The sequence below is a fragment of the Scardinius erythrophthalmus genome (genome assembly GCF_964197995.2).
Source record: "Scardinius erythrophthalmus genome assembly, chromosome: 7".
Lineage (NCBI taxonomy): Eukaryota > Metazoa > Chordata > Actinopteri > Cypriniformes > Leuciscidae > Scardinius > Scardinius erythrophthalmus.
The window spans coordinates 31,233,504-31,245,396 of NC_138227.1; the positions used below are offsets into that span (position 1 = coordinate 31,233,504).

The 11,893-nt window shown below is 37.5% G+C and overlaps 1 protein-coding gene across 1 annotated transcript; it reads right to left on the minus strand.

The window, feature by feature from the left end:
* Positions 1-254: 254 nt before the first annotated feature.
* Positions 255-11,573, minus strand: usp16 (ubiquitin specific peptidase 16). The gene is made up of 17 exons (XM_081370620.1): positions 11,336-11,573; positions 10,945-11,013; positions 10,676-10,854; positions 10,496-10,596; positions 10,291-10,406; positions 8,317-8,522; positions 8,154-8,243; positions 7,944-8,074; positions 6,687-6,774; positions 6,467-6,548; positions 5,519-5,664; positions 5,226-5,390; positions 3,902-4,556; positions 3,038-3,132; positions 2,853-2,939; positions 1,541-1,688; positions 255-1,400 (listed from the first exon to the last, which is right to left on the minus strand). Exons 2-17 carry the CDS (start codon positions 10,991-10,993, stop codon positions 1,279-1,281), a joined length of 2,460 nt encoding a protein of 819 aa, XP_081226746.1. The 5' UTR covers positions 10,994-11,013; positions 11,336-11,573; the 3' UTR covers positions 255-1,278.
* Between the last annotated feature and the right edge of the window lie 320 nt (positions 11,574-11,893).

Here is an 11,893-nt window from a genome sequence, read left to right on the forward strand (position 1 = left end):
TGTACACCAGAAGCCAAACCTTTCATTTATTAGATTGAAAAGTTGAAGACTGATATTCCTCTTGAGCCGTCACGCGCCCCCTCGAGGAAAGACTTTTAATAACAGAAACATAGTATTAGCTAGTAGTGCCGCCCAATATAATTTCGTGTCTATGAACTTCTCTTGTTTGTAGGTTTCAGGGACGCTTGGACGCTCGTTTTGAACAACTGTCAGAAGATAAAATTGTCCATTTTATTTTAGTATTTTAGCTTCTTAAAATGTTAGAAAACAAACAAACAAAAAACATTTTATTTGAAGGTATTCATTTATTTAGAGCTTCAGTGCTCTGAGGTTGTTGTTAAAAAAAAAAAAACACCTAAATAAAACAAATCTAAAAACCAAGTCTTCAGAATCTGTTCATATATTGAAATTGCATGTTGAAGTTGACTCATGAGTCATGAATGCCATTATATTTGAGGGCAGGAAGGCATTTAATGTAATATAAAATTGTACCAATATATAGGCTATTTATGAACCAATATACATTTCTGTTTTACAATTGTTAAAATGTTATGAATCCCATGCTGTAAAGTCACATCTTGGTCATATTTTTAGTTCTTATTTCACCCCAAAAATGTATTATTTTGAATAAAGAAAATGAAACCTATTTCAAAGACCATTATTTACTTATTTATTTTAAGTACAGCTGTATGTTTACATCACATTATTTGAATGTACTGAATATAATTGACACTGACTAAATTAAAAAAAAAATTCCATGATCATTAAGTGCATCACATCATTAAAAATGGGATTTGTAATGGGAAAAAAAGACTTTAAATAAAAGTAATGAGAACTGTAAGGATATGTACTTAATTGTCAGGGGTAAATATATATATATAATCCTGTGGTTTTAGGGTGAAATATGACTTTTCTTCATGAGATTCACTCAAAATGACTATTTCTCTTGGCAGCAGTCCCAGAAGATTGTGCAGGACACTCAGATACTTTGAGAAATGCTGTATGAGGCAAATGACCACTTCAAAGCCTCATCAAACCATGATGATCAAGAGGTTAGAAAAACATTTCATCACTTTCCAATTCCCACTGAGCATTATTAACTTCAATTAAAAAAAAAACAGAAATCATCGCAAGTAAGTTCTGCGTCATGTTTGCATGAATCAAAACTTTCCCCTGAACAGCAGCTGATAATGCAAAAAAAAAAAAAAAAGAGGATGTCCCAGCAGTCGGAAAGAAGCACCAGCAGCCCTTTGTTTTGAAGCTCAGTCCTCACGTGGGTTATGAGATCTTCTCGTAGAACAGGAGGTAGGCTTGGGAACTCTGCACTTTGGCCTCCGGAACCGGATGGACGCTGCTGTCGCTGACGTGGAACCATGATCCTTTACTGGCCTCAGCGTTATCTGCGACAAGAGGATGATTGGAACATCATTAATAATAATGTCACTGGGTTTCCAGCTAAATGCAAAAGTGATTCAAACATTATTGCATGTTCATATATAAAGCTCATTGAAATCTCGGACTCAACAGCGCTGATACTCACAACCAGCAGCCGACCCGTTTTCTACGTAATTGTGTGTGGAGGGTCGTGATTTAACGTAGGCCGTGTAGTGTCCGGACCGCATGGTGCCGCTGTGCTCCACTATGCCATAAAGACTATACAGCACTCGCGTTTCTCCCTCCTTCACACCCTAAAAACACAAACAGGGTTTGATGCACTGCTCATATAGGAGCATAATTAATTGTTAAAAGATCACAATCTCGATTCAAACACCCACACGATCTGATCTCATTCCTACAGGACAATGATTCAGCCATGTCTATTAAACCTTTGACAAGTAGCCTGTGATCACAGCGAACATTCAAATCTGCGTTGGCGCTGCCGCTGAGCCAGAGAGAGCAGTTGTCACGTGCAGGTATGACAACTTCACAAACAGTCTTTTCAACATCACAGTTTGAGTTGTCGAAAAGTACCGACTTCGGTACCAAGTTGGTACTGAAATTTAAAGCATTTTGAGTGCTGTTGAACAGATTCTTAAACACCTCTGATTGGCCATTGTGTTGACACGCTCAACATATATGTCTGTGATTAGCCATTGTGTTCACGCGCTCAACATATATGTCTGTGACAATGGTCAATCAGAGGTGTTTAAGAATCCATTCAACAGCGCTCAAAATGCTAGAGGGAAATGCTGATATTGCCACATTTTTCAAATTCCAGTACTTCTGAGAACAGTACAAATCACAGTATAATTATTTCCAAAAATTATTTGCATGAAATTTGCATGAAAAAAGAAAAAGAAAGATGCCGGTCTGTGTGCACGATTACACAAACCTGGAAGACCATCTGAACGTAAGCAGTAGACTTGTATAGAAGGAACATTTTAAATCAGTGAATTGTGAATAATTTCTGGTCATTGTGAGAATATCTGTAATCAATAGAAAAGTAACTGTAGTCTGATTACAAGTATTTTAAAATGTAAAATAATTAATTGCAAGTACTACATTTTTGGAATCTGATTACATGTAATCAGTTACTACCCAGTTACACCATTAGGTAGTTTTAACAAGTTACTTTAAAAAATGTATCTGTCCCTGAATCATTCTTTCAAGATTCAAAAAAATGTACTCATCCAGTAATGAAACAGGTGACATCTTTATAAGCGAGTCTTTGAATCCTTCATTCAAACTGAATAAAAAATATATATTCAAATTAAATATTTTTTAGAAATACTATAGCAATTAACATTTTGTAAGAACCTCAAGTAAATTATTATTTTGTTTAGTTATCCATTCAGAATCATTGGATCTCTATTTTAAACACTCAATTACTCCAGAAATTATGATTTGCTCACCTTGCAGTTTAAAGAGCAGAAAGGAGCAAGATCCAGGATCTGAGGAAACTGCACATGTCTGTTCACCTTACAAACGCTGTATCCAACCTACAGGCAAACAAATGACAAAACAAGGGTCTAAATGGAGATTCATTTGAGTGTATCAGTGTGGTGAGGTCTGGGACAGGAGGAACCAGGTGTTTTACCTGCTGGAATCTCTTCAGGTGAAGTGTGAGCACTGCTGGAGGAAGAGAGATCAGCATCTGCTTCAGTGCATCTCTGTAAACAGCTTTCTTACCACCTGAACGATGACAAAAATCAGTTTAGACACACTGCTGTCACAATTGAGCTTATGATAAACTAAGTTTTGTGTTCAATAAAAAAAAAAAGTTTATCTTAGTAAGGAGATCGGAGTGTAAAACACAGGTAAACAATGTGCAATGCTTATTTATGATCTATCTATCTATCTGTCTATCTATCTAGTATCTATCTATAAATAATTTAATGTGTGTGTGTGTATGCATGTATATATATATATATAAAATATGTGTATATAATGTGTATATAACTTGTGACATCTGTGGCATTGTGCTGTGAGATAAAACTGCACATTTTAGAGTAGCCTTTTATTGTGGCCAGCCTAAGGCACACCTGTGCAATAATCCTGCTGTCTAATCCGCATCTTGATATGCCACGCCTGTGAGGTGGATGGATTATCTCGGCAAAGGAGAAGTGCTCACTAACACATATTTAGACAGATTTGTGAACAATATTTGAGAGAAATAAGCCATTTGTGTACATAAAAAAAGTCTCAGATCTTTGAGTTCAGCTCATGAAAAATGGGGGCAAAAACAAGTGTTGCGTTTATAATTTTGTTCAGTGTATATATATATATATTAAATTAAGTTATTAAGTTATTAATCTAATATATATATTAGCCACAATAGTCCTAGATATTTTATGTTTACTTGCATATCACGTGGCCATTAACAGAAACATCTGAGGGATTTGGCTGACAAAAAGTCCAAGTCTGTTAATATAGTAAATATTGTAAAAGGTGAGCACAGTACCATCAGAAGCTTTATGTCCAGGCTGGCGTTTTGTACAGGTAAAACACATCAGTCTGTTGTTCTCTGTGAGATGTTCCACCTCAGTGAACTGATACAGGCAGGACTCCACCGAACACTCCTTCTTCTCTGGCGCCTCCCTGGTGGTCAGTGCGTGAAAGGCGAGCTCAGGGTCCTGATTCACCACAGTGTATTCTTTAACGTCAACTGAGTCATCATCTCCATTCTCCATTTCACCTTCTGAAGCTGTTTTTAGTGACATAATATTCAGTTCTTCGACTAATTGATCCTCTTCAGCACAAAGCTGGTCAGCACCGTCCTCCTCCTCAATTTCATTCACCTCTTCCACTTTGTCTCCCTCCATAGACACATCTTCAGAGGTCTGGTCTTCGGATAAGGCAGTGAAGCGGTTCTTGCCAGCAGTAGCATGTTCTTGCTCGGGTTCCTCATCATCTTCATCCTCATTTTGTGATTGTGCGGAAGATTTCTCAAGGATCAAATGCTCCTGGCTGTTTTCAACCGGTTCCACATCAGCACTGCCATTTTCTGAAACACTGTGAACGGAGCCGTCTGCTGGATCGGTGCTGCTAGCTGTGCTCTGATTGGGCAGAGGTTCCAGAGTGACTTTACTGCCCAGTTTCTGCTGCCGTCTCTGAGTCTATGGATACAAAAGATTGCAGATTGTCGGTATTCTACTTGATACTGTGAAAAATAAGTCACTGGAACATGATATGTGGAAAACATGTAGGGAGAAAAAAAAAACATTATATCTGTGTATCTATATCTATATATCTATCTATATATATAAAAATATATATATATATATATATATTTTTTTTTTTAGTTCAGTCATGAAACTCTTTAGGGTGCAGACTGATCCTTTACAAGAAATTTGCAATCAATCACATCATTACCACACGGTACAAGCTGATTGACCTCTACTGATCCTGCAGCCAATGAGATTGCTTGTTTAACATTTAAATAGTCTGGTTCATTGTTTGCTGTAAGCTAGTCCTGTAACGCTCTGAAACCCTCCACCTCCCCCAGCTCCACCTGCCTAGATCTTCTATGGGATTTATGCTCGTCTATTTATGCATCAGCAGCATATCTTACATGCTCACAGTAACATGTCTGTGTATCTATTGGCAGTAGCAAGTTTATATTTGCTCTGCAGCAGCAGCAATAATCAACAGCAGAAGCAGCGAAGCAGATCTAATCTGACGAAACCAAATACATTAACACCGACCTATTCAATAACATGCTTAAACTAATCCGAGAGTTGTCAAGATTGAGATATATAATTGAAATGTTGACACTGTGTCTTTACCTTGGCTTGTTTCTTGGCCTGTTTCTTGGCTTTCTTCTGCTGGTACTTGCTTCCTGTTCCTGTAGGCATGTCTTCATTCCCATTGGCCAGAGAAGTTGTGCTGTCTTGATCTCCATCGTCACTGCGATACTGAGCAACTTTCTTCTGATTCTTCTTCCTGTAGGCCTGGAGGAGAGACTCAAATCAGTTCACGTCCCCAGAACATGCTCACGCTTCACAACAGCAACTATGAGCATTTTGCCAGAAGGAAGAGCCAAAGTGTTTGAGGGATAAAGCAGCTATATGAATCTTACCTCATCAGCTACAGGAAGAGACAGATCCAGAAACATCTCTGTCACCAGAGACACAGTTCTGCACTCTTTACACATCACCGTGCTGCTCATCTCTCCACCAAACACTCGGTCCACAAAGTTCTTGGGTGCACCGTTTTTCTCATACTCTGGTGAAAACGATGCAAGAGAAAGTCAAAGTTAAAATTTAATAATACTCATGTTATGATAAACAAGATTTGGGTTTAATCTTGCCTTAAAATGCTTAACTGATTTCAACCTGCTCTGTATTGTTACAATGTCAGTTAATGTATGTAAATGAACAATGTTTACTTGTTCTTCATATTACCTGGACTGATAAATTTACATTAATTTGTCAGCAAAAGTCCACCGGATAGTGCAAAATGTGTCATCCGGCTGACTATTGACAGGCCTTTCATGAAAACTACAGATGATAATTCAGCATTTTTGTATCCCCGCCCACAGACAGTCGGATCAACAGAATTTATTAACCGAATAGTTATTGTAAGAGTAGGTTTATCTATGAAAAACTCTATTTTGTCCACTCTTTAAACAGCATTATGGTGAAAGTGGAACACTATGGCTGTTTGTAATCATCCAGTTTGACTGACTACAACATTATGACTAAAAGTTTGCTAAGAAGTATTTCCTAGTAAAGCAAGGCAATATTTGACTCTGGTCAAGCGTATCCATAGCAGACTGGTGGGAGTGGCCTTGGACTGCAACATGCCCAGTGCATTATGGGTGTTGAAGTTTTCCTACCTATTTGGCAAAGGGGAATGACAACAGCATTTTTTCTCTGTTTTCTCAAGTCAGATAGCACAGATTTCAAAACTTTTATCGACCTTCTACTGCATTGGCAGCCAAGTTTTATTGAAAGCCCATTTTGCCAGTGCTTTAATCATTCCATTAAAATATATAATTTGTCATTCTGGTAATCTGATCTGGTACCTTTAGTAACCTTCTTCGTCTGCTCAGCCTCTAAGCTTTTGCCAGAGTTTTTCAAAGCCCCCAGAATTCCTGAATTTACTCTCTGAAAAATACAAAAAGTAAACAAACAGGACACGGTTACAGTAAAATGTCTCAAACATTCTTTATAATCAATGGCAATGGAGCACCAGCAGACACGAGTTCATCTGGTCTGTGTTCATGTGCTGTTAGAGGGTTATACTTTCACTTCTTCTGCCCGCATGCCGTCCAGAAGGTACCGCAGCAGCTCCTGACTGTCCTGCTGCTGAAAGCCTTTAAAGCGTGGAGCTCTGTGTACAACAAATAATGGAATCATTAAAAGATCGCGATCTCGATTCAAACACCCATGCAAACTTGTTCCTGTAAGACGATGATTCGCCTATATCTTTTAAACCTTTTACAAAATCACAGCGGAACATTCAAATCTGCGTTGGTGCTTCCGCTGAGCCAGAGAGAGCAGTTGTCATGAGCAAGTATGAAACCACGTCTTTTCAACATCACAGTATCATTATTTCTGTTACAATAATATCACAAGTACTGGGATAAAAGTTAATATTTTGATATAAACACTGATGTCTTCGGAAGAGATCAAAATAGAGCAAATCACCGTTTGAAAGTGACTTGGTGCTTCTAATAATGATTGTATCAATTGCATCGTTACACCAGTAGGTGGCGACAAGTGGTTGTGAAAAAACGTATTTGTCATTGAATCAATCATTCATGAGATTGGTTCACAAATGCTGATTCATCCAGTAATAAAACAAGTAAAGTCTTTTAGGGAGTCATTCAAACCTGCAGATATTCACATTTTGTCAGAACCTCTAGTAAATTACATGTTTTTTTATTTTGTTTTCTATTCAGAATCCTGGGAGAATCGTAATCTCTATTTTAAAAAATAAATAAATGGTGGTTCACAATTTATCCAGAATTGTTGTCTCTTATGCTCACCAAGGCTGCATTAATTTGTTTAAAAATACAGTAAAAACAGTAATACTGTGAAATATTGTTACTATTTAAAATAACTATTTTCAATTTTATTATATTGCAAAATGTAATTTATTCCTGTGATCAAAGCTGAACATAACAGATCAGAGTTTCTCACGATAATCATGACTAAACTATCAAACAAAAGACACACACATACATGTATGTATGTATGTATGTATATATATGCATATACATATATATGCATATATGCATATATATTATATGCATATATATACATATATATGCATATATACATATATATGCATATATACGCATATATACATATATATGCATATATATACATACATGCATATATATATACATACATGCATATATATATATACATACATATATATATATATAATACATTTCTTTAGGACATGCAGGTGTCAAACACATCAGTAAAACAGCACTTTCCTCTTATTATATGAGGAGGCAGCTGTGCTAGGAACATGTTTGTGCGGCTCCTTACTTTTTACACACTTGTGTGAAGAGTTCTTTAGGGGTCACAACACCTTTCTTGGTATCCTGGACTTCATTAAGTAACTGACACATAGCCAGCGTGAGCGACCCGGGTCTTTCCAGCTGGATCTGAAGAGGTTCCTGAAAACATGATGTGAAAATATGCTGTTAGATGAAGATTTATGCATAAACTGAGCATAACGAGGGTCAGCATTAGTACCAGCTCAGATGATGGTGTGATGGTGAAGCAGCTCTTCTCATCTGAAATCTGGCTCAGCAGTTCTCGCAAAAACTGCGTCTGTGATAAATTCTGAGAGGGAGACGAGAACATCAGGGTTTGCAGAGCTTGTTTACATGCAGCAAAGTGTAGCCTGACTCTGTACCTGCACGACTGCATTGAAGAAACACGTGTTGCCTAGATTACTGAGACCCCTGACACACACGACACCAGAGCTTCCTGCCGCCGCCGCCGCCGCTGCCTTCTGTCTTTTGGGACTGTCATCATGTTTGGAGTTGCTCTTCTGGTTCTCCTTGTTCTCTCTCTCTTCATCCGGTGTTTGCTCTGCAGGTTTCTCTTCCTTCTTACATTCTGCAGGCAAATTTATGTTTATTTTTTTTTTTAATGAAACCATGTGCTTTAAGTAAACAAATTTCAAAATATCCAAAATAAAGTGTGTAAAATATATTGTTTTCAAATATTACATAGTATATTCTGTTAAAGTCCTCCTGTGGTCAATCTTTTTATCCTTTAAAACTCACCTTTGATCACCAAAATTACATTTTTAAACACGTTTTTTTTCCTTGAAATATACATATACGCGGTTCTATGTATATGCAAATGAGCCCCGCCTCAACTCACTCATACCAGCTCAGAGATCCACTCGTTGACGATCACACGTTGATCTGATTGGTTAAGGTAGTTTGTGACATCAGAAACACCAGCAATTTCAAACACGTTTTTGAGACTGTGTTTGGTTCATTGCAGTTTAATGGAGGAAATACTCGATGCAATGTTGTTGACTATAGGGCTGAAACGATTAGTCGACATTGTCGACAACGTCGACAATAAAAAATTGTCGACAAATATCTTTGTTGTCGAGTAGTCGTTTGATCCCACGTGACCTAATGTAAGGGCCTGCAATATCGCGATTTGACCGCTACGGCGCTGTAGCGCTAGAGTGTAATGCAGCCGTTACAAATGCTATTGCGGTAGAAGAAAACACAGCGCGAATTATGACGGAGTGCAAACGAATCCGAACTAGCAAGGTGTGTAAAGTTTCACAAAACTATCGTATGCAATACATGCAAGGCGTAACTTGCTTTTCACGGGAGCACAACATGCATGTTAAAGCACTTAAAGAGGAAACACACCGGCACAAGACGAGCCAGTGAGAGGTGAATGTTCTCCAGCTGAAGCTAAATAACTAGCAGTAAATCTCTTTTTAGAGAATGCAATACTACTAATAATAGCAATAATATTAACAATAATAATATAATTACAGTAATGTGATGATTTATTTTTGCATAGAATAAAGCTTGATCGAGCTTAGGAGTCAGGGCTGTTTTTATTATTGTAGCTCTATTAGGTAACGTTATTACAGTCTCATCACTTGCCTGTATTTTGTTCCATATTCATGAAGACTTACAAAAGGAGATGTTATGAAGAATATCATGTCAGTTATTTTTTTATACTGTAAATTAAAAGGTGAATGAGAATGTCTCTGTCAGCTCAGCTCAATTGTCATATCAATTTAAAAAAAAAAAATTCCTATAATAATTGTTTGCAGTTTAAGTGTGTCTGTAATGCAGCTGATAATTTTTTTTGTTTATTTTTTTCTATTTAAAGAGAACAGAATATTTAACCAATGTTGCTTAGAGAGCATTTGTGTGTGATTTGAGTTGGACAGAAATCTGAAAACTTAAATAGAATGACCTGTTTAGTTGCTCAAAGTTCATTAAAACAACCATTTCAAAAGCTGAAGTGATTTTTTTTATATATATTATAGTTAGAATATGTATAACTCAGTGTTTTAACTAATTGAAAAGGCTGAATAATCGTTCCAAACGTACTGATTAGTCGGTGAAATAATCGATGAATAGTCGATTAATCGTTCTAATAATCGTTAGATTAGTCGATTATCAAAATAATCGTTTGTTGCAGCCCTAGTTGACTATGAATTTATCCATGGTTTGTCTTAAAGCATATTAAAAACACCACATAGACAATAACATTAAAAGCAAGATTTTCACCACAGGGGGACTTTAATATTACAAATTTGTTAAAAAAAAAACATATTGGTCAACTGCTACTGATATTAAATAAGCGGACGTGGCTCTGAAAACTGTCTGGCACCTACTTTTGTTGGAGGTGCTCTTGCCAGGATCCGTCGGCACTTGTTTTCTTATGTTTGTGATCAGCTGTGCCAGCTGACCCGTGCTGGAATACTGAACTTCTTCATCACAGATGTAACACCTTGACGGCACATCAAGCAGAAGGTAAGAGGTCAGAACACACAAACCCTGCCACATTTCAGTGAGAATGAGGATGTGTGTGTGACTTACCATACGCTCCAGACGTCCAGGCTGAGCACTAAACAGTGCGGCTCGGATCGAGGCGTCTCGTAGTGCTTGATCGCATGCTGATTCTCCAATCTCCCGCAGCCCTGACGAGGATCACAACATAGTGTTTAAGTGCGGCTGGCCAATAGCAACGTGTCACAACTAAGACACCTGATCACTTACTCTGTGGCCGCATTTCAGGCACATCCACACAGCTGGACTTTCTCTTTCAGTTTCATCCTCCGAGATCTGGTCTTCAACAGGCTTGTTCGGCTCGCAGTCTTGGCACGAGCTCAGATTTAGATCGGCTTTCTTCAGGAAGCTGTTATCTATTCCTTTGCGGATGTGAGTGCAGGAAACCCCTTACAAAGCAACAGGAGAATCATGTTAAGTTAGAGGTTTCATGATTAAAATCACTTAATTTACAGCCAGCTGTCATACATGTAAGTTACCAGGTGTCTCAGTGCTAGGACTTCTGTCTTTCCCCTTCTTTTTACCCATTTTGGTTTATAGAGGAGCACCTGGGAGGGGTTTTAATACATGCATATTAACAGAACATACAGTGATATCAGTACATCATAATCATTTTATAATAATAACACAAACACCAGTGATTCACTGATGTGATAATGACCCGAGGTCGTTTATGAGTGTGTCAGCAAACACATATCTCTGATACAAAAACGTTTTGAGAAAAGTAACAGTCGCATCAATTTAAAGATCAAGTCACGAAGAATAAGTCATTAATGTTTCCGTTTAAACCACTGAAAATACAAATAAACCGCGACAGCTGTTATTTTTCAGATGAAAAAAACATGACACAAACAGTTTAAGTAAACTTACGAGGCCAGCAAAATCATTTAAAAATATGTAAACGGGATTACATCCATCCAAGTTTCCGTATTTAAATCATTTGTAGCGAAATAAACCGCATGAAAACACCAGTGTAAAGCATGTTGTTCAGCGGCTGCTTAGAGTATTTCCGGGTGACGCTCGACGCCGCTGAGGTTCATTTCAAAATAAGAGTCTGAATTAACAAATGACAAGGACACACATTTCTCGTCTTTCCTTGTCAAAACGGACCCATCACCTAGTGACTACACATTTTATAGAGGACATTAAACAAATATACATATACAAACCAAGGCGATTCTGTGATTGAACACCACGTGATCTGTTTGTTCCAACATCCAAAAGGAAAGTGAATGTAAACAAAACAGGAGCCAAAGATGTGTTCTATTAAAATGAATGTTTTCTTTTAAATAAAATAAAACACATAACAGTGTTTTACATTACAAGGTACAACACAATAAAAAGAAGAACATATTCTGATATCTTGGAAATGGCTTAAAAACTTGTCAAAAATGCACCCACATGCACACTACATGAACAAACTTTGGA

Coding starts and splice junctions, on each gene's coding strand:
- usp16 (XM_081370620.1), bottom strand. CDS start 10,993: ATGGGTAAAAAGAAGGGGAAAGACAGAAGTCCTAGCACTGAGACACCT. Junction 5,665..6,466: donor GACGAAGAAGGTTACTAAAG/GTACCAGATCAG, acceptor CGTTTTCACCAG/AGTATGAGAAAAACGGTGCA. Junction 1,401..1,540: donor AAACGGGTCGGCTGCTGGTT/GTGAGTATCAGC, acceptor CTCTTGTCGCAG/ATAACGCTGAGGCCAGTAAA.